Below are 21,857 nucleotides of genomic sequence, written 5' to 3' on the forward strand. Positions count from 1 at the left end.
AGAGGATGCAAATCAATAAAATCAGAAATGAAAAAGGAAAAATCACAACTGACACTGCAGAAATACAAAGGATTATAAGAGACTACTACAAACAACTATATGCCAATAAAATGGACAACCACAGAGAAATGGAAAAATTCTTGGAAAGGTAAAATTTTCCAAGACTGAACCAGGAAGAATTCGAAAATATAAATAGATCTATCACAAGTAATGAAATTGAAATGGTAATTAAAAATCTTCCAACAAACAAAAGTGCGGGACCAGATGGCTCCACAGGTGAATTCTAGCAAACATTTAGAGAAGAGCTAACACCCATCCTTCTCAGACTCTTGCAAAAAATTGCAGAGGGAGAAATACTCCCAAATGGATTCTATGTAGCCACCATCATGCTGATAGCAAAACCAGAAGAGATCTCAAAATAAGAAAATTATAGACCAATATCACTGATGCACACAGATGCAAAAATCCTGAACAAAATACTAGCAAGTGGAATCCAACAGCACATTAAAAGGATCATACACCATGATCAAGTGAGATTTATCCCAGGGATGCAAGCATTCTTCAATATATGTAAATCAATCAATGTGAAACACCACACTAACAAATTAAGGAATAAAAACCATATGATCATATCAATAGATGCAGAAGAAGCTTTTGACAAAATTCAACACCCATTTATGATAAAAAAAAAAAACTCTCCAGAAATTGGGCATAGAAGGAACCTACCTCAACATTATAAAGGCCATATATGACAAACCCACAGCAAGCATCATACTCCATGGTGAAAAACTGAAAGCATTTCCTCTAAGATCAGGAACAAGACAAGGATGTCCACTCTCGCCGCTTTATTCAACATAATTTTGGAAGTCCTAGCCACAGCAATCAGAAGAAAAAGAAATAAAAGGAATCCAAATCAGAAAAGAAGAAGTAAAACTGTCACTGTTTGCCAGTGGCATGATACTATACATAGAAAATCCTAAAGATGCCACCAGAAAACTACTAGAACAAATAAGTGAATTTGGTAAGGTTGCAGGATACAAAGTTAATGCACAGAAATGTCTGGCATTCCTATACACCACCAATGAAAAATCAGAAAGAGAAATTAAGGAAACACTCCCATTTACCATTGCAACAAAAAGAATAAAATACCTAGGAATAAACCTGCCTACAGATGTGAAAGACTTGTACTCAGAAAACTACAAAACACTGATGAAAGAAATCAAAGATGACATAAACAGATGGAGAAATATACTATGTCCGTGGATTGGAAGAATCAATATTGTGAAAATGACTGTACTACCAAAAGCAATCTACAGATTCAGTGCAGTCCCTAGCAAACAACCATAGCATTCCTCACAGAATTAGAACAGAAAATTTTACAATTCGTATGGAAACACAAAAGACCCGGAATAGCTAAAGTAATATTGAGAAAGAAAGAGCGAGTTGGAGGAATAAGGCTCCCCAACTTCAAACTATACCACAGAGATACAGTAATCAAGACAGTATGGTACTGGCACAAAAACAGAAATATAGATCAATGGTACAGGATAGAATGCCCAGAGATAAATCCACACACCTGTAGTCAACTAATCTATGACAAAGGAGTCAAGGATATACAACGGAGAAAAGACAGTCTCTTCAATAAGTGGTGCTCGGAAAACTGGAGAGCTACACGTAAAAGAATGAAATTAGAACACTCCCTAACACCGTACACAAAAATAAACTCCAAATGGATTAAAGACTTAAATGTAAGACCAGACACTATAAAACTCTTAGAGGAAAACATAGGAAAAACGTTCTTTGAGATAAACCACAGCAAGATCTTTTTTGACCCACCTCCTAGAGGAACAGAAGTAAAAACAAAAATAAACAAATGGGACTTAATTAAACTTAAAAGCTTTTGCATAGCAAAGGAAACCATAAACAAGACAAAAAGACAACCCTTAGAATGGGAGAAAATATTTGTAAGTGAAACAACAGACAAAGGATTAATCTCCAAAATATACAAATAGTGCATGGAGCTCAATATCAAAAAAACAAGTTAAAAAAATGGGTGGAAGTGCACCATGATCAAGTGGGGTTTATCCCAGGAATGCAAGGATTCTTCAATATATGCAAATCAATCAATGTGATACACCATATTAACAAATTGAAGGAGAAAAACCATATGATCATCTCAATAGATGCAGAGACAGCTTTCAACAAAATTCAACACCCATTTATGATAAAAACTCTCCAGAAAGTAGGCATAGAGGGAACTTACCTCAACATAATAAAGGCCATATATGACAAACCCACAGCCAACATCGTCCTCAGTGGTGAAAAACTGAAACCATTTCCACTAAGATCAGGAACAAGACAGGGTTGCCCACTCTCACCACTATTATTCAATATAGTTTTGCAAGTTTTAGCCACAGCAGTCAGAGAAGAAAAAGAAATAAAAGGAATCAAATTGGAAAAGAAGAAGTAAAGCTGTCACTGTTTGCAGATGACACGATACTATACAGAGAGAATCCTAAAGAAGCTACCAGAAAACTACTAGAGCTAATCAATGAATTTGATAAAAGTAGCAGGATACAAAATTAATGTGCAGAAATCTCTTGCATTCCTATACACTAATGAAGAAAAATCTGAAAGTGAAATTAAGGAAACACTCCCATTTACCATTGCAACAAAAAGAATAAAACACCTAGGAATAAACCTACATAAGGAGGCAAAAGACCTGTATGCAGAAAATTATAAGACACTGATGAAAGAAATTAAAGATGCTACAAATAGATGGAGAGATATACCGTGTTCTTGAATTGGAAGAATCAACATTGTGAAAATGACTATACTACCTAAAGCAATCTACAGATTCAGTGCAATCCCTATCAAACTACCACTGGCATTTTTCACAGAAGTAGAACAAAAAATTTCACAATTTGTATGGAAACACAAAGGACCCCGAATAGCCAAAGCAATCTTGAGAACGAAAAGCAGAGCTGGAGGAATCAGGCTCCCTGACTTCAGACTATACTACAAAGCTACAGTAATCAAGACAGTATGGTACTGGCACAAAAACAGAAATATAGCTCAATGGAACAGGTTAGAAAGCCCAGAGATAAACCCACGCATATATGATCACCTTATCTTTGATAAAGGAGGCAAGAATATACAGTGGAGAAAAGACAGCCCCTTCAATAAGTGGTGCTGGGAAAACTGGACAGCTACATGTAAAAGAATGAAATTAGAACACTCCCTAACACCATACACAAAAATAAACTCAAAATGGATTAAAGACCTAAACATAAGTCCAGACACTATCAAACTCTTAGAGGAGAACATAGGCAGAACACTGACATAAATCACAGCAAGATCCTTTTTGACCCACCTCCTAGAGAAATGGAAATAAAAACAAAAATAAACAAATGGGACCTAATGAAACTTCAAAGCTTTTGCACAGCAAATGAAACCATAAACAAGACCAAAAGACAACCCTCAGAATGAGAGAAAATATTTGCAAATGAACCAACTGACAAAGGATTAATCTCCAAAATATACAAGCAGCTCATGCAGCTCAATATCAAAAAAACAAACAACCCAATCCAAAAATGGGTGGAAGACCTAAATAGACATTTCTCCAAAGAAGATATACAGACTGCCAACAAACACATGAAAGAATGCTCAACATCATTAATCAGAGAAGTGCAAATCAAAACTACAATGTGATATCATCTCACACCAGTCAGAATGGCCATCATCAAAAAATCTAAAAACAGTAAATGCTGGAGAGGGTGTGGAGAAAAGGGAACCCTCTTGCACTGTTGGTGGGAATGTAAGTTGATACAGCCGCTATGGAGAACAGTATGCAGGTTCCTTAAGAAACTAAACATACAACTACCATATGACCCAGCAATCCCCCTACTGGGCATATACCCTGAGAAAACCATAATTCAAAAAGAGTCATGTACCACAATGTTCATTGCAGCACTGTTTACAGTAGCCAGGACATGGAAGCAACCTAAGTGTCCATCAACAGATGAATGGATAAAGAAGACATGGCACATATATACAATGGAATATTACTCAGCCATAAAAAGAAATGAAATTGAGTTATTTGTAGTGAGGTGGATGGACCTAGAGCCTGTCATACAGAGTGAAGTAAGTCAGAAAGAGAAAAACAAATATCTTAAGCTAACACATATATATGGGATCTAAAAAAAAAAAAAGGTCATGAAGAACCTAGGGACAAGACAGGAATAAAGATGCAGACCTACTAGAGAATGGACTTGAGTACACGGGGAGGGGGAAAGGTAAGTTGGGACAAAGTGAGAGAGTGGCAAAGACGTATATACAGTACCAAATATAAAATCGATAGCTAGTGGGAAGCAGCCGCATAGCACAGGCAGATCAGCTCGGTGCTTTGTGACCACCTAGAGGGGTGGGATTGGGAGGGTGGGAGGGAGGGAGACACAAGAGGGAAGAGATATGGAGATATATGTGTAACTGATTTACTTTGTTATAAAGAAGAAACTACTAACACACCATTATAAAGCAATTATACTCCAATAAAGATGTTAAAAAAAAATGGGTTGAAGACCTAAATAGACATTTCACCAAGGAAAACATACAGTTGGCCAAGAGACACATGGAAAGATGCTCAGCATCACGAATTATTAGAAAAATGCAAATCACAACTACAATGAGGTATCACCTCATGCTGATCAGAATGGCCATTTTCCAAAAATCTAGAAACAATAAATGCTGGAAAGGGTGTAGTGAAAAGGGAACCCTCCTGCACTGTTGGTGGGAATGTCAGTTGATCCAACCATTATGGAAAACATTGTGGAGGTTCCTTAAAAAACTGAAAATAGAACTGCCATACGACCCAGCAATCCCAGTACTGGGCATATACCCTGAGAAAACCATAATTCAAAAAGAGATAATGTACCACAATGTTCACTGCAGCACTGTTTACAATAGCCAGGAAATGGAACCAACCTAATGTCCATCGAGAGATGAATGGATAAAGAAGATGTGGCATGTATATGCAATGGAATATTACTCAGCCAGAAAAAGAAATGAAATTGAGTTATTTGTAGTGAGGTGGATGGACCTAGAGTCTGTCATACAGAGTGAAGTAAGTCAGAAAGAGAAAAATACGATACGCTAACGCATATATATGGAATCTAAAAAAATACATATGGTACTGATGAACCTAGTTGCAGGGCAGGAATAAAGAGGTAGACGTAGAGAATGGACTTGAGGATGTGGGGTGGGAGGGCGAAGCTGGGGCGAAGTGAGAGTACCATCGACATATATACACTACCAAATGTAAAATAGTTGGCTGGTGGGAAACAGCAGCATAACACAGGGAGATCGGCTTGGTGCTTTGTGGTGACCTAGGGGGTGGGATAGGGAGGGTGGAGGGAGACTCAAGAGGGAGGGGACATGGGGACATGTGTATGCATATGGCCGATTTGCTTTGTCGTGCAACTGAAACTAACACAGTATGGTGAAGCAATTTCATTCCAATAAAGATCTATTAAAAGAAAAATGAATAAAATCATTATGTCTGTGGAAAAATTTCACCATACGAATACTGAGTAGAGTGTAGTAAAATTCTGGAATCCTTTGGGATGGTCTGTTTCTGCAGTTTGGCCAAATTGAATTTTCATCTTTTCTTCTTGTAGTAACAGGATTATTTTGGTTCTGTTTTCATACCTCCCGCATCTCTTCAGAACTTATTATTTACAAGGCAGTTTTTAATGAGCCTTTGAAGACCTTCATTTCTGCATTTATATTGGTAGATTCATTGCTGTCATTATGTTCTCCCTGGTGTTTCATAAACATCACTTTCTAAGGTATTTACATGTATTGGTTTATTTTTATAAATTTATTTTATTTTTGGCTGTGTTGGGTCTTCGTTGCTGTGCGTGGGCTTTCTCTAGCTGCGGCAAGCAGGGGCTACTCTTCGTAGAGGTGAGCAGGCTTCTCATTGCGGTGGCTTCTCTTGTTGCCGAGCACGGGCTCTAGGCACACGGGCTTCAGTAGTTGTGGCTCGTGGGGTCTAGAGCGCAGGCTCAGTATTTGTGGCGAACCAGCCTAGTTGCTCCGCGACATGTAGGATCTTCCTGGACCAGGGCTTGAACCCATGTCCCCTGCATTGGCAGGCGGATTCTTAAGCGCTGCGCCACAAGGGAAGCCCACATATATTCGTTTTAAAAAAAAAAGCCACTATTTTATTTCAGAGTTGTCAGTGTCCACAATGGATGACATGCAAATTAATGTTAGTCCTTTCTATCCCCTTGATAATCTTTCACATTCCATTTGGAAATTTTAAATTTTGGGTGAAGAGCAAAGCTTGAGTTCACCCTTTCTGAGCAACAGCATCCATACTGCTCATGGGTTTGTCTTTCTTGAAGTGCTGAGCGCTTGGCACTTGTGTATCTTTGGGTTTTGACTTCTTGATTAGTTATATTCTTGGACAAACAGCTATTAAACAGATACTATCTAAGTCTGGAAACTCCTATACATTTCTTATGTCCTCAGTCCTTTTTCTTAAATTGTTCTTTTTCAAACTTCCTCTCAGTTTGGTCTACTTGACATTAGATGTCCTGTTACAGCAGTGTCTGATGGTCCTTGCTTGACCTTGGGCTCTGTGCATTTTGCTTGCTGTTAGGTCTCCTTTCCACTTACAGAACTAAGTATTGGTGGACTGGTTTGAGACTGCTGTTAATCTTTCTCTTGTGAATACAAGCAAATTAAATATACCAAATAGAGTTAGGATAGTTACTAAACAAACATTTTTTTTGATATATTAGCTGACTATTAAGTCCTCTTCCTAAACCAGCCCAGGACAATAAATGTTAGGTTTTATTTCACTTCTTTAGTTTTATCTGTTTCATATTAGTGATGGGCTATCCTCAAGCTGTCAGTGACTTGAATCTTGTTTGGGAATTGTTCTCTGCCATCTGTGAACTATTTTGTCAGTTACATTTCTAGATTTTAAAGGCATCTGAGAAGACTTTACATGAAATCTGTTTAGGATGCAGAAAAGAAAACAATGACCTTGGTTTCACAGAAGTCATTACCATTAATTTTTTTTTCCATTTTTGGCAGCTAGCAAGATCTTTCCCACTAATTTAATGTTTAGAAAGTAGGTTTGGCTTTTATTTTATTTTATTTTTTTATTGAAGTGTAGTTGATTTATAATGCTGTGATAGTTTCTGATGCTCAGCAAAGTGATTCACCCCTTATATATATGTATATGTGTATGTATGTGTGTGTGTGTATTCTTTTTCACATTGTTTTCCATTATAAGTTATTTCAAGTTACTGAATAAAGTTCCCTGTGCTATACAGTAGGACCTTGTTGTTTATCTATTTTATATATAGTAGTGTGTATCTGTTAATCCCAAACTCCTAATTTATTGTTTGGCTTTAACTGTAAATACATGCATAGAAGTCATTGCAACGTTAGACCAATTATTTTTTTTCATAATTTTATGTAAATTACATATAACTTTTAAAATTTGAAACATGTTTTGTCCAGTATTGATTATTTATTACAGTTCTCAATTTCAAATTTTCTTGAGTTTTTTCTCTCACGAGGAGCAACCAGAAAATTGCTGGGAATGGCATGGGTCTGAAAATTGGAGGTCCTCTTGCCTTGTGTCCTGTAGATACAAATCTGACCAGAGTGTGCTTTGCATCTTCCCTTTCAGTCTTCTCCAGCCACAACTGTTACGTCGCCTAATTCTACACCAGCTAAAACTATTGACACATCCCCTCCAGTTGATTTGTTTGCAACTGCATCTGCGGCTGTACCAGTCAGGTTAGTTCATGAGAATGCAACGAACCGTTTATTAATATTATGATCAGGTTTTCATTTTATTTTTGTGTACCAAACCCAGTGACTTCACAAAATGAGATGTAGTCCTAGTAAATGTGTGATATTTGGGGTTATTTTCAGGTACATAGACTAAGTTCTTCTATACTTCATACAGTTACTTAGGCTTGTACCTCTCAAAGTGTAAGAAAGACGTAAGCTGTGGAAATCACCTTGGTGCCCACACATTTGGCAAAGGAAGTGGAAGAAAGATGCACACGCTTCAGGTTCTTCTGAAATGGATGATATGGACATTGTTTTCTGAAATTAGTTTCTTCTTGTGTGAAATTTAAAGGGTGTCTTAAAGTGCTAAGAAATGAGATGAAAGGAAGTGAAGTGAAATGAAATGCTTGTAGTTGCAGGCCAATTAGCTGGTGTATATGAGGAACTCAAACTCTGGTGGTAGGAAGAAACCGTCAGGATGTGCCTAATTGCTTTTTTAAAATATTTATTTATTTTTTGGTTGCACCAGGTCTTAGTTGCAGCAGGCAGGCTCCTTAGTTGTGGCTCATGGGCTCCTTAGTTGTGGCTCATGGGCTCCTTAGTTGTGGCTCATGGGCTCCTTAGTTGCGGCTCCAGGAATGCTTAATTGCAGCTCCAGGGCTGCTTAGTTGTGGCATGTGAACTCTTAGTTGCGGCATGCATATGGGATCTAGTTCCCTGACCAGGAATCAAATCTGGGCCCCCTGTATTAGGAGCGTGGAGTCTTATCTACTGCACCACCAGGGAAGCCCCCTTATTGCTTTCGTAGTGCCTAAAGGTCAGAACAGTAGTGAGAAAGGGGAGGGATGACTGTGCTTTCTGTAAAATCTCTGGGCCACCTGAAATGAAGCCCCAACTCAGAGAGGCTTCCTCAGATAATAATTTAGGTCAACTCTTTGTTTGGTTCTTTAGCCTGGAGAGCATTCTAGTCCCATCTTGTAGTATCTGTGACTCTGATTATGAATGCCCTGTATTTGGAGACGTGAATTTTGAACTGAGCAATAAAGCCCCATAGTGTGTGCATGTTAACTACGCATGTTACCCTCTACTTGCTTAATTCTGCTTTCATAATCACAGGCTTGGTAAAGCCAAGTCCTTTCTGCCTCTATACTAAGATAGATTGCTTCTTATAAAAGCTTTGATTCCAGTCTTAATAATAAAATGTTTCCCTGTTCTGGCTCTTAGACCAGTCGTATTTATGAAATAGACATCAAAACTAGGCAAGTTTCAGGGGTCTTGAAACTTTTTTTTTTTAAGCAGCAGAATCCTTTTTTCCAAAAAATATTGCTCGGAAATCTAATACGTAAAAAAGATAAAGATGGAATGGCTATTTATGAGGAGGGGTGGGGAACCTGGGACCCTGATGGCTTAGTACCTGGTCTGGCAGCCTTTAAGCCAGTGCTCCTTAAACCTGACTGTACAGTGAAACCCCTGGGGTTGTAGTAAAATGAAGACTGATGTAGTAGATAATGGTTAAGCCTGGGATTTTGCATTTCTAACAAGGTCCCAGGATGCTGCTAGTTTGGAAACTACACTTTGAGTAACAACGCTCTAGGCTCCTCCTTGGAACTTCTTTAGATGGAGGAGCTTTGAAAAGCACAGCCCCAGTTGAATAAGAGTGAAAAATACGGAATTATTTTTAGGTGAGGTCTCTTATAGGCAAACTTGATGTGTTGTAGTTTAACTTAGAAAAAAGGTACAATAGTGATTATTCATTTTAGTATTCTTTGGTTTATAAATTCTTTTCAAGTTAAGAATTATTTACCATACTACAAAAAAAAGCATACAAAAAAACTTTAGAAAATAGAGAAAAGGAAAAAAATTACCAATAATTCTCTTACCTTTATTATTTGGAGTACGTTTCCTTTTGTCACAGCCCTCATAACCAGCATTTCAGATGCTACCCAGTGGACATAACATGTTTAAAATTCCCCCTTATTTTGAGGCATTTAGATTTTCCCTTTTAATTTCTGCTCTGTGATTTGCTGAGTGACCCATTGCTTGAGGTATAATTTAACTTTGCAAGAGTTGGCAAACAATGGCCCATAGATCAAATCTAGCCCACTGTCTTTTCCTGTAAATAAATTTTTATTGGAACAAAAGCATGTTCATTTGCTTACGTACTGCCTGTGTCTTATTTCACTCTGCACTGGCAGAGTCGAATAGCGATAGAGACTGTCTGGCTCGCAAACCTAAAATTTTTAGTATCTGGCCCTTTACAAAAGTTGTTTGCCAACTCTCAGCATAGAGGAACATATGCTTTACTGCTGTACTTTACAAAATATTATTCTCTTACTGAATTTAAAATAGCCAAAATCTGTGATGTTTTCTGCATAAGCCTTTATTTAAAAAGCATCTTTACATTTTAAAATTGCAAAATCTGATTTTAAAATCATATTTTCCTTTCAGCGCTTCTAAACCATCTAGTGATCTCCTGGACCTGCAGCCAGACTTCTCTGCAGGGGCGGCAGCAGCCGCGACACCAGCACCACCACCACCTTCAGGAGGCGCCACTGCGTGGGGGGGTGAGTGAAACCAGGCAACCGTGCCATTTTTCTATTTAGTTGTTTTTATTCAGGCTGTAATTGTTATGCTTACCTTCTGATTATCCAAAATGGTGCTAGAAACTCGGGGAGAAAATGTTAAGAATGGCATTGATTGATTGATTGATTGAAATATATATTGAGACAGCGAGACAAAGACAGAAAAAGTACCCATAATACAGTTAAAATATTCAAGTAATCATACCGTTTTTTAAGTTTAAAAGCTGGAACAATGGGAGTATTTTTTTTTTCGCTGTTCTCAGATTCTGATTATTTTTAGTAGTTGGTCCCTAGAGGTGCAGGCGTTAGAAGGTTGGGTGTTCCCATGAACTTAGGAGATTACTCAGAGGCAGCATTTCGAATTTGGTTTGTCCAGATATGGGCTCCTTCATGGATTCCTTTAGACCTTAACTGGTTTTATTCACATTGTATTTGACTTCATGCAGTTGAAATCTGGGATAGATTCTTCTTGGTGCCAGAAAATATCTGTCCTAAACTAATTAAGAGGAGTCACACCTAAGTGCTCGATTTCCATTTTATTCATGCATCTTGGGGGAAAAAATTAAGCTTTTATATGTTTTTAATTAAACATATTTAATACCAGTATAAAAATTAAGTTAATTACTGCTTAATTCTCAAAACTTCACAGAGTTGGTGTTAAATAACTTACTCTACTACATCAAATTATCAAAATAAAAAATTGTTTAAGTTTGAAAATGGCTCGTAGGAACAACACAGAGGGAAACAACACAGAGGGACTGACACAGGAGGTGTCCCATCATATCTCCCCATAGGAACAATACTTTGGCAGCCACCCACAGATAAAAATTGCCTTTGTGGGAGCTTTGGGATCCAGGTAAAAGGTTGCAAAGCCCAAGTGGAGCCCAAGACCAAGAACAGTTGATTTGAGAAGGCAAGCCTACTCCCAGGTGGGAGGCTTGCCAACGCTGGTCCTGGCAACAGACCTGGAAACACTGCCATGCCCCTGTGGACTCACTACAGTCCTGTTTGGCCATGATCCTGCCACCAGTAACATCTGCCAAGGGACCAGGGAGGAGTGGACACACCCATGCCTTGGGTAACAGGCCTCCTGTCCTTGGTCTCAACTGTGGACCCTGAAACTGCCTGTGACCCAGCTCCAGCCTCTCTCAGTCATGGTCCAGGAGCAGTCCTGCCTGCCCAGGGATCCAGCAGGAGACACATCTGTCTGTGCCCCCAGAGGCAGGCCCAGTGACCTTAATCCAACCTCAGATCCTGAAGCAGCCTTGTGACTAGGCTCCAGCCCCTCAGTCCTACCCACCCAGGGACCTTGTGGGAGACACACTCATCCATGCCCCTATGGGCAGGCCTATAGATCTTGGTCCCAACTGTGGACCTTAAAGCGACCTTCTCACTTCATTTAGCCCCACTTAGCTGCAGTCCAGGGCTAGTCTGGCCTAGCCGGAGACCCAGCAGGAGCTACACCCAGACACGTACCTGGTAACAAGCCCACCATCTCTGAACCCAACTGCACATCCTGTAGTGGACCCTTGTCCCAGCTCCAGCCCTACTAACCAAGGTCGTGAAGGCAGTCCTGTCCGCTCAGGGACCAGGAGGCAGGATCTATACCCACCCAAGCCCCTGGTAACAGGCCCAGTAACATGGACACTACACCAGACCCAGAAGCAGCCACATGACCCAGCCCCAACCCCACTCAACTGCAATCCCAGAGTCAGTATCATCAGCCCAGGGACCTGACAGGAGAAGGCCTGCCAAAACCAGTGTTTAAAAACAGGAAGAGGTGTTTGCTCCTTCAGATGCACAGACACCAACACAGGGCTACACAGAATATGAAGAATCAGGCAAACAGACATGACACTGCCAAAGGAAACTAATAAATCTCTAATAACTTACCCTAAATAAATGGAGATCTCTACATAGCTTGATAACAAATTAAAAATAATTATCTTTAAGAAACTCAATGAAATACAAGAGAACACAAATAGGCAACAAAATTAAGTCAAGAAAAGTATACATGAACAAAATAAGAAAATAGAAACCATAAGAGGGAACAAAACAGAAATTCTGAACGAAACAGAATACTATGACTGAACTGAAAAGAAAAACTCAGTAGAGAGCTTACTTGATCAGACAGAGTAAAGAATCAACAAACTCAAAGATAGAGCATTAGAAAATAGCCAATTAAAGGAACAAAAAGGAAAAAAAGTGATGCATACACAACCTATGGGATGCCATAAAATTAATTAATATATGCATTATGGGAGTCCCAGAAAGAGAAGAAAGTGAGAAAGAGAAGAAAGCTTATTTAAAGATAATGGCTAAAAACTTCATAAATCATGGGAGGGATATGGACATTTAAATTCATGAAGTTCAAAAGTCTCCAAGCAAGATCAATCCAAAGAATATTACCTGAGACACAGTGTTTAATCAGATTGTCAGAAGTCAAAGACAAAGAGAAACTTTTGAAAACAACAAGAGAAAAGCACCTCCTCACATACAAGGGAACCCTGATGAAGCTATCAACATATTTCTCAGCAGAAACCTTGCAGGCCAGGAGTAAGTAACATGATATAATAAAAGTCCTGAAAGAAAAAAACTGCCAACCAAGAATACTATACCTGGCAAAGTTGTTCTTCAGAAGTGAAGGCGAGAAGAAGACATTACCTGACAAACAAAATCTGAGAGAATTCTTCACCACTAAACCTGTCTTACAGGAAATGCTAAAGGGATTTCTTTAAGATAAAACAAAAGGATGCTAAATAACAATGAGAAAATGTATGAAGGTACATCCCTTGAACAACATGAGTTTGAACTGTGAGAGTCCACTTATACACAGATTTTTTTCCCACTAAATATGTAATACACAACTAAACAATACATGGTTCGTTGAATCTGCAGAACTGTGGATACGGAGGACCAACTGTAAATGTATAGGTGGATTTTTGACTGCATGGGTGGTTGGCTCCCATAACCCCTTTGCTGTTCAAGGGTCAGCTGTATCAAACTCACTGGTAAAGGTAAATTTGTAGTCAAATTCAGAATACTCTAATACTGTAAATGTAGTAGGTAAATCAGTTTTAACCCTGGTATGAAAGTTAAGAGACAAGAGAATTTAAAATAACTAAAGCTACAATAATTTGCTACTACATACACAATATAAAAAGATGTAGGTGGATAATATGTGGAGAGTAGAGAAAGGTAGAAGTGTCCATACTTTTTGTATGTGATTGAAGTTAAGTTGTTATCAGCTTAAAATAGACTGTTAAAACTATAAGATGTTTTACGTAAGCCCCATGGTAAACACAAAGAAAAAAACCTCTACTAGATACTAAAAATAAAGAGAAAGGAATCAGAGCATACCACTGAGGAAAATCATCAAGTCACAAAGGAAGAGAGCAAGAGAAGAAGAAAAGAACAGAGGAACTACAGAATGGTCAGAAAACAGTAAACAAAATGACAATAGTAAGTCCTTACCTATAAATACTGTAAATTTAAATGGATTAAGTTCTCCTATCAAATAATAGAGTAGTTCAGTGGACGTTAAAAAAAACAAAAAACAAGATCCAACAATCTAGTGCCTACAAGAGACTCCTTTTAACTTTAAGGACATACATAGGCAAGGTAAAGGGATGGGAAAAGATTTGCAGTCAAAATCTATCACAAGAAACAAAGAAAATCACTATATAATGATAAAATCAATTCATCAAGAGGGTATAAACATCAAAATATCTAAATATATAAAGCAAATATTAACAGAACTGAGGGGAGAAATAGACAACCATACAGTAATAGTGGGGGGCTTCAATATGCCAATTTCAACAATAGATAGATCATCCAGACAGAAATCAGTAAGAAAATAGCAAACTTGAATAACAGTTTACCCCAAATGGACCTAATAGGCATAAACAGAAAATTTCATCCAACACAGCAGAATATACATTCTCCTCAGGTGCACACAGAACATTCTCCAGGGTAGATCATATGTTGGGACACTAAAAATTTCTTAACAAATTAAAGAAGATTGAAGTCATATCAAGTATCATTTCTGGCCTTCAGTGGTATGAAACTAGAAATCAGTAACAGAAGAAAATTTTGAAAATCCACAAATATGCGGAGATTAAATAACATACAGCCAACCAATGGGTCAAAGAAGAAATCAAAAAGAAATTAAAAAGAATCTTGAGACAAAGGAAAATGGAAACACAACATATCAAAACTTACATGATTCTGCAAAAGCAGTTCTAAGAGGGACATTTGTAGCGCTAAGTGCCTCCATTAAGAAAAAGAAAGATCTCAAATAAACAATCTAGCTTCACATCTCACAGAACTAGACGAAGAGCAGACTTAGCCAAAAGATAGCGGAAGGGAAGACGTAATAAAGATTAGAGCAGAAGTAAATGAAATAGAGACTAGAGAGACAATAGAAAAGATCAGCAAAACTAAGGGTTGGTTTTCTGAAAAGATAAAATTTCTTACAGCTAGACTAACCAAGGAAAAAAGAACAACAACTCAAAAATAAAATTATAAATGAAAGAAGAAACATTATAGCTGATACCATAAAAATACAAAGAATCATAAGAGACTACTGTGAGCAATTTATGCCATAATTGGATAACCTAAAAGAAATGGATACATTCCTAGAAAGATGCAATTGACCAAGACAGAATCATGAAGAAATAGAAAATCTGAACAGACCCATATGAAATAAGGAAATTGAAGCGGTAATCAAAAACCTCCCAGCAGAGAAAAACCCATGACCATATAGCTTCATGGGTGAATTCTACCAAACATTTAAACAGGAATTAATGCCAGTCCTACTCACACTCTTCCCAAAAAATTTAAAAGGAGGGAATACTTGCAAACTTATTTTTTGAAGCTAGTTTTACACTCATTCCAAAGCCACATACAGATACTACAAGAACATAGCTGCAAGAATCCTTCACAAAACATTAGAAAACTGAATTCAGCAGCAAATTAAAAGGGTCATACACCATGATCAAGTGGGATTTATCCCTGGGATGCAAGGATGGTTCAACATATGCAAGTGATACACACCACATTACAGAATGAAGGGTAAAAATCATATGATCATCTCAATAGATGCAGAAAAAGCACTTAACAAAATTTAATAACCTTTCATGATAAAAACTCTTAACAAATTAGGTAAATAAGGAATGTATCTCAACATATAAAGGGCATATATGACAAGTCCACAGCTGACATGATACTTAATGATGAAAAGCTGTAACCTTTTCCTCTAAGATTAGGAACAAGACAAGGATGCCTACTCTCTCCACTTCTACTCGACATAGTACTGGAAGTCTAAACAAGAGCAGTTAGTCAAGAAAAAGAAATAAAATGCATCCAAATAGGAAAAGAAGAAATAAAATTGTCTCTTCAGATGACATAATCTTATATGTAGAAACCCAAAAGACTCCACCAAAAAACTGTTAGAACTAATACACGAATTCAGTAAGTTCGGGATACACAATTTATGTACAAAAATCAACTGCATTTCTATACACTAACAACAAACTATCTGAAAAAGAAATGAAGAAAACAATGCCATTTAGAGCAGCATCAAAAAGAATAAAATACTTAGGAATAAATTTAACCAAAGAGGTGAAAAACCTGTACACTGAAAACTATAAGACATTGATGAAAAAAATTGAAGATACAAATAAATGGAACGATATCCTGTGTTCATGGATTAGAAGAATTAATATTGTTAAAATGTCCATACTACCCAAAGTGATCTACAGGTTCATTGCAATCCCTAGAAAAATTGTAATGGCATTTTCCTATTAATAGAAAAAAAATTTTGTGTTCATACAGACCACAAACGACACCAAATAGCCAAAGGAATCTTGAGGAAGAAAAATAAGGCTGGAGGCATCAAACTTCCTGAAATCAACCTATATTTCAAAGCTATAGTAACCAAAATGGGATGGTACTGGCATGAAAACAGACACCTCAACCAACAAAACAAGAGAATAGAGAGCCCAGAAATAAACCCATGCATATTCAGTTAGCTAACCTTTGACTAGGATGCCAAGAATACACAACAGGGAACAGATAGTCTCTTTAATAAATGGTGTTGGGAAAACTAGATGTCTATGTGCAAAAGAATGAAATTGGAACCTTATCTTACATCATACACAAAAATTAACTCAAATGGATTAAAGACTTAAATACAAGATCTGAAACCATAAAACTCCTTGAAGAAAACAGGGAAAAAACTCCTAGACATTGGTCTTAGCAGTGAATTTTTTTATTTGCCACCAAAAAACACAGGCAACAAAAGCAAAAATAAGCAAGTAAGACTACATTCAAACTAAAAAACTTCTACACAGCAAAGGAAACAACAAAATAAAAGTGCAGCCTGTGGAATGGGAGAAAATATTTGTAAAAAAAAAAAAAACCCAAATAACTTGATTTTTAAATGGGCAAAGGACATAAATAGACATTTTCCAAACAAGGTATGCAAATGGCCAAAAAGTATATGAAAAGGTGTTCACTGTCATTAATCATTAGGAAAATGCAAATCAGAACCACAGAGATAGCACCCCACACTTGTTAGGATAACTGTTATCAAAAACACAAGAGATAACAAGTGTTTGGTGAGGGAGTGGAGAAAAGGGAACCATTATTCATTGTTGCTGGAGATGTAAATTGGTGCAGCCATTATGGTTTATTTTTTATTTATTTTTATTTTTAATTTTTTTTTATTGGAGTATAATTGCTTTACAATGTTGTGTTAGTTGCTGCTATACAACATAGTGAATCAGCTATACTTATACATATGTTCCCATATCCCCTCCCTCTCGAGCCTCCCTCCCACCCTTCCCATCCCATCCCTCTAAGTCATCACAAAGCATCAGGCTGATCTCCTTGTGCTATACAGCAGCTTCCCACTAACCATCCATTTTACATTTGGTAGTGTATATATTTCAGTGCTACTCTCTCACTTCATCCCTACTTCCCCTTCCCCATGCCGAGTCCTCAAGTCCATTCTTTACGTCTGTGTCTTTATTCCTGCCCTGCCATTAGGTTCGTCAGTACCATTTTTTTAGATTCCATATATGTGCTTTAGCATATGGTATTTTTCTCTTTCTGACTTACTTCCCTCTGTATGACAGACTCTGGGTCCATCCACCTCGTTACATATAATTCAATTTCCTTCCTTTTTATGGCTGAGTAATATTCCATTGTATGTATATACCACATCTTCTTTATCCATTCACCTGTCGATGGACATTGAGGTTGGTTCCATGTCCTGGCTATTGTAAATAGTGCTGCAGTGAACATTGTGGTACATGTATCTTTTTGAATTATGGTTTTCTCAGGGTATATGCCCAGTATATGCCCAGTGGGATTGCTGGGTCATATGGTAATTCTATTTTTAGTCTTTTAAGGAGCCTCCATACTGTTCTCCATAGTGGCTGTACAACCATCATGGAAAAAATATAGAGGTTCCTCAAAGAATTGAAAATAGAACTGTCACATGATTCACCAGTCTCACTTCTGGATGGATGGAGATCTGCACCCCCATGTTCATCACAGCATTATCCACAATAGCCAAGATATAAAAATAACCTAAGTGTCTGTCAACAGACAAAAGGATATTAAAAAAACACATTGTATATATTCAATGGAATATTAATTATTTAGTCCTTTAAAAAGAAAGAAGTCCTCCTATTTGTTACAGTATGGATGAACATGAAGGACATTATGCTAAGTGAATAAACCAGGCACAGAAAGACAAATATGTATGATCTCACTTCTGTGTGAAATCTAAACTCACAGATGCAGAAAGTAGAAGGGTGGTTGCCAGAGGCTGGTGGTGGGCGACGGAGGGCAGGGCATGGAATGGGAAGACGGTCAAAGGGTACAAAGGGTCAGTTGTAAGATGAATAAGTTTTGGAGATCTTATATACAGTATGGTTACCATATTTAATAATACTGTATCGTATACTTAAAATTTGCTAAGAGAGTGAACCTTAAGTATTTGCACTACAAAAATACAGTAACTATGTGAGATGATAGATGTGTTAATTTGATTGTGGTAATCTTTTCATAATGTATATGTATATCAAATCATCACATTGTGCATCTTAAATATATACAATTTTCATATGTCACTTATACCTCCATAAACCTGAAGGGGGTGGGGAAAAACAGCACTGGTAAAAGACATTAACTGGCTGATGAGGAAACCGGTAAGATGATCAAGCTGGCTCAAAGAGCGTTTTGAGGAACTGGGTATTTATAGACATTTGAAAGGAAATGTTAAAATAAGATGGCTAGGTTAAGTACAAAACTGGTTAATGTCCAGTAGAGCAGTAAAAATCATGTCTTGAGGTTATCTTTTCTCCCAGACAGAGCATCACTAGCAGACAAGAACTGTAACTCAGTATATCATTTCAGAATCAGAGTCCTTAATTAACAGTTAAATTGCAGCATCAAATGAAGATACATTTCCACAGGTAATTAACTAATCCTTGGGTGAGTTTGGTAAACATTGGCAATATAACATCAACACTACCTGCTATGATCTCTTGGTTTTATTTCCAAGTTTTTGTGGTAACAAAGTAAGCAAAAATAACTACTTGTGAAACAGAGTTGCTAACTATATTTATAAGCATTTAAATATTGGTGCTTTTCCATTTAAATACTTAAAACTTCTCCTTTGTTGAAATGTTCAACTCCTAAGCCTATAGCTATCATTTTCTTAATAAAAATTTTCTTTCAGCTACACTTAACTTTATTAAATTTCAATTGGTAAAGGAAAATATTTTTGTTGAAGAGATTTTATAAGGGCCTTCTGGTTTTCATGTTTTTTCATTCTGAGCTTCATCTTTCAGAAATGTTTGATTATTTCAGTTTACTAATAATTTTCATTGCCTCGGTATCTTATACAGTGTATCATGTTTTCCTATTTATTTAAGAATGCTTCAAATCCATATCCTTAAATCAGGTTTTCTCTGTCCTAAAATTCATATAAATGACTTTCATAGAACTTTTATAATTTAAAATTTAGTATTAATTATAAATTTGTAGAGTTATACAAAATTTTTTTCAGTATTATATGAATGTGTTAACTCTAATTCTCTCAACTAATTAAATCAGTAGATTGTTCACACTGTAATTTTTAGAACTTATTAAACATTTAGTTGTTTAGTGATTTAGAACTTGAATGAATAAACAGTGAAATTGTAAACTGTCTCCTTTCACTGTATTCTCCAGCATCAAACTGAAGAGAAATTGTGTCCTTTTTGTTTGATTGGTTTGTTTGGCACCAAAATAATAATAAATGAAAAAGAAAATCCCTTGATGAAATCTTTTTAAATTGCATTGTAACATTTTTATTTATATTCATCTTCAAGTACTTTTTGCTAAGACACATTATAAGGAATAAGTTATAATAACCAACTTTATTATAACACATTTCAGTCTTTACTTGTTAGGAATAAATAACTATTGATGATTGAAACATTGAGGTGTCAGTGGATATAGAAGAAAGCAGATTAGTGTGGTTTTAACCAGGGCTGTGCAGTGTGGACCCGCAGTTTGTGCCTTGCCCAAAGGCAGGGCGAGAGGCCTGAAATTCAGCCTGCTTTCTGCTAGCCACGCTGTGGACTTTTTTCGTCCTTGAGGAAGAAGTGCTTTTCCTGTTCCAACCTGCTGGCCCCACGGGAGCACTTTTTTATAATTAGTACAAAACGCATTATAGTGTATGAAAATGTTGGCTTAGGACCTGATGGTTAGCATTAGTCTTTTGTCTCAACAAAATATCTACAGCTCCTTTCATAGCAGTAGAAAAGTCAGCTGGGGAGAAAAATACTAATAAGTAAATTCTCTCAAGTAATTACTAATAAGTAAAACCTCTCAAGTAAATTCTCTCAAATTCTCCTAAGCAAAACAGTAAAAATTATAAGCCTTAAGAAATTCAAGTAGGGAATTCCCTGGTGGTCCAGAGGTTAGGACTCAGCGCTTTCACTGCCAGGGCCCGGGTTCAGTCCCTGATCGGGGAAAAAAAGATCCCACAAGCCCACGCACACGGCCAAAAAATTAAAAAATAAAATATGTATCTTATTTAAAAAAAGAAATTCAAGTAAACTAGTGAAATATGAAATTGATAAATGTTACGTTCAGTTTACATTTATCCTATAGGTACCCAGTCGTATTTGAAGAGGTGCTAAATTGTTACCAGTATGTTTTGGCTCATTTGACTAAGCAAAAAATTAAATACACAAAACCACTTTCTCAGTCTTGTTTGATAAGATCACTTCACTATTACTGTAGGTTATTTGAATTTTGTGTAACTACATGGTAAAATGCAAACTCTGAAACTCTTTAGACCTATTTGGACGTTCTTATCCGACCATAATGATAGAGGATTTCATTTTCAAATGACTATGGCCACATCAGTTGTTTACAGATTTCTCTTGGGGGTTCTGGGTATGGATGAATATTGCCATTTTAGGGGACGTATTGTAAAGTATAGTATTTCTTGTCATTGGTGTAAACCAAATTTTAGCAAATTCATATTTTAGTAAATTTAATTTAAATAGTGCATATTCCATGTGGCATTCTGCCAGCCAGTAATGAACCTGGAAGAATACAGAGTGCTTTTAAAATTCCTACCTTTCTCCCCATAAAAGGGAGAGTGTTTTTTTCCTTCATAATCAATTCACCTCTCTGCACAAACAAATGAGTGTGTGTGTGTGTTGTACTTCTATGCATCTTAGAAGTGGAAAATGCGTAATTTTTTATTGTAAATGCTTGAAGTGAAATTTCTACTTTTTGAGAAATACAGAATTACTGCTAGGGTTTAATTAGAGTTAATAGACTTAATAGAAGTTAATTTACACATGCTGGAACGCTCATCAATATTATGTGATCACATGACTTTAATAGTTTCCATGAGAAATATTAGCTACAGTACAAGCAGTTTTTGTGACCCATATTACCATTTGCTTGTTAATTAGATCGGGGGGGGCACGTCTGCAGGCTGTCTTCAAACACATTCATGTGTACACACACACACACACACACACACACACATATACACATGCTCTCTCTGAAAGATTTATAGAAGCTTTGAAATTCACAGTCCTATAATGAAAAATTATTATTTAACTTAAATGTTAGTTATTGCTATTTTTTATTGAAGTATAATTGACATGCAACATTATATTAGTTTCAAGTGTACAACATAGTGATTCAACATTTATACACATTGTGAAATGATCACCACAATAAGGCTAGTTACCATCTAAGCTATTGCTATTATTAACTTTTATTATTGAGCATTTGATATGTTCTTGGTATGGGCGAGCACTTAAATAAATTAACACATTTAATCTTCATAAAAACATGAAAAGTTCAGCTCCATCTCACAGCACAATATAGATGTCCTTGTTCATTTAGTTGTAGCTCTGTTTCCTTGGTTACAGG

At 36.8% G+C, this 21,857-nt stretch overlaps 1 protein-coding gene across 1 annotated transcript in view; it reads left to right on the forward strand.

The window, feature by feature from the left end:
* Window positions 1–21,857, forward strand: part of SNAP91 (synaptosome associated protein 91) — a gene marked incomplete at its 5' end in the record, with an annotated part of 156,810 nt that overhangs the window by 85,783 nt on the left and 49,170 nt on the right. Inside the window, 2 exons of the mRNA XM_082855931.1 lie at window positions 7,709–7,818; window positions 10,264–10,379. Of these exons, the coding sequence (XP_082712057.1) occupies window positions 7,709–7,818; window positions 10,264–10,379 (226 nt within the window). The remainder of the gene's footprint in view (window positions 1–7,708; window positions 7,819–10,263; window positions 10,380–21,857) is intronic.

This window comes from Leucopleurus acutus (assembly GCF_964270905.1).
Source record: "Leucopleurus acutus genome assembly, chromosome: 15".
Lineage (NCBI taxonomy): Eukaryota > Metazoa > Chordata > Mammalia > Artiodactyla > Delphinidae > Leucopleurus > Leucopleurus acutus.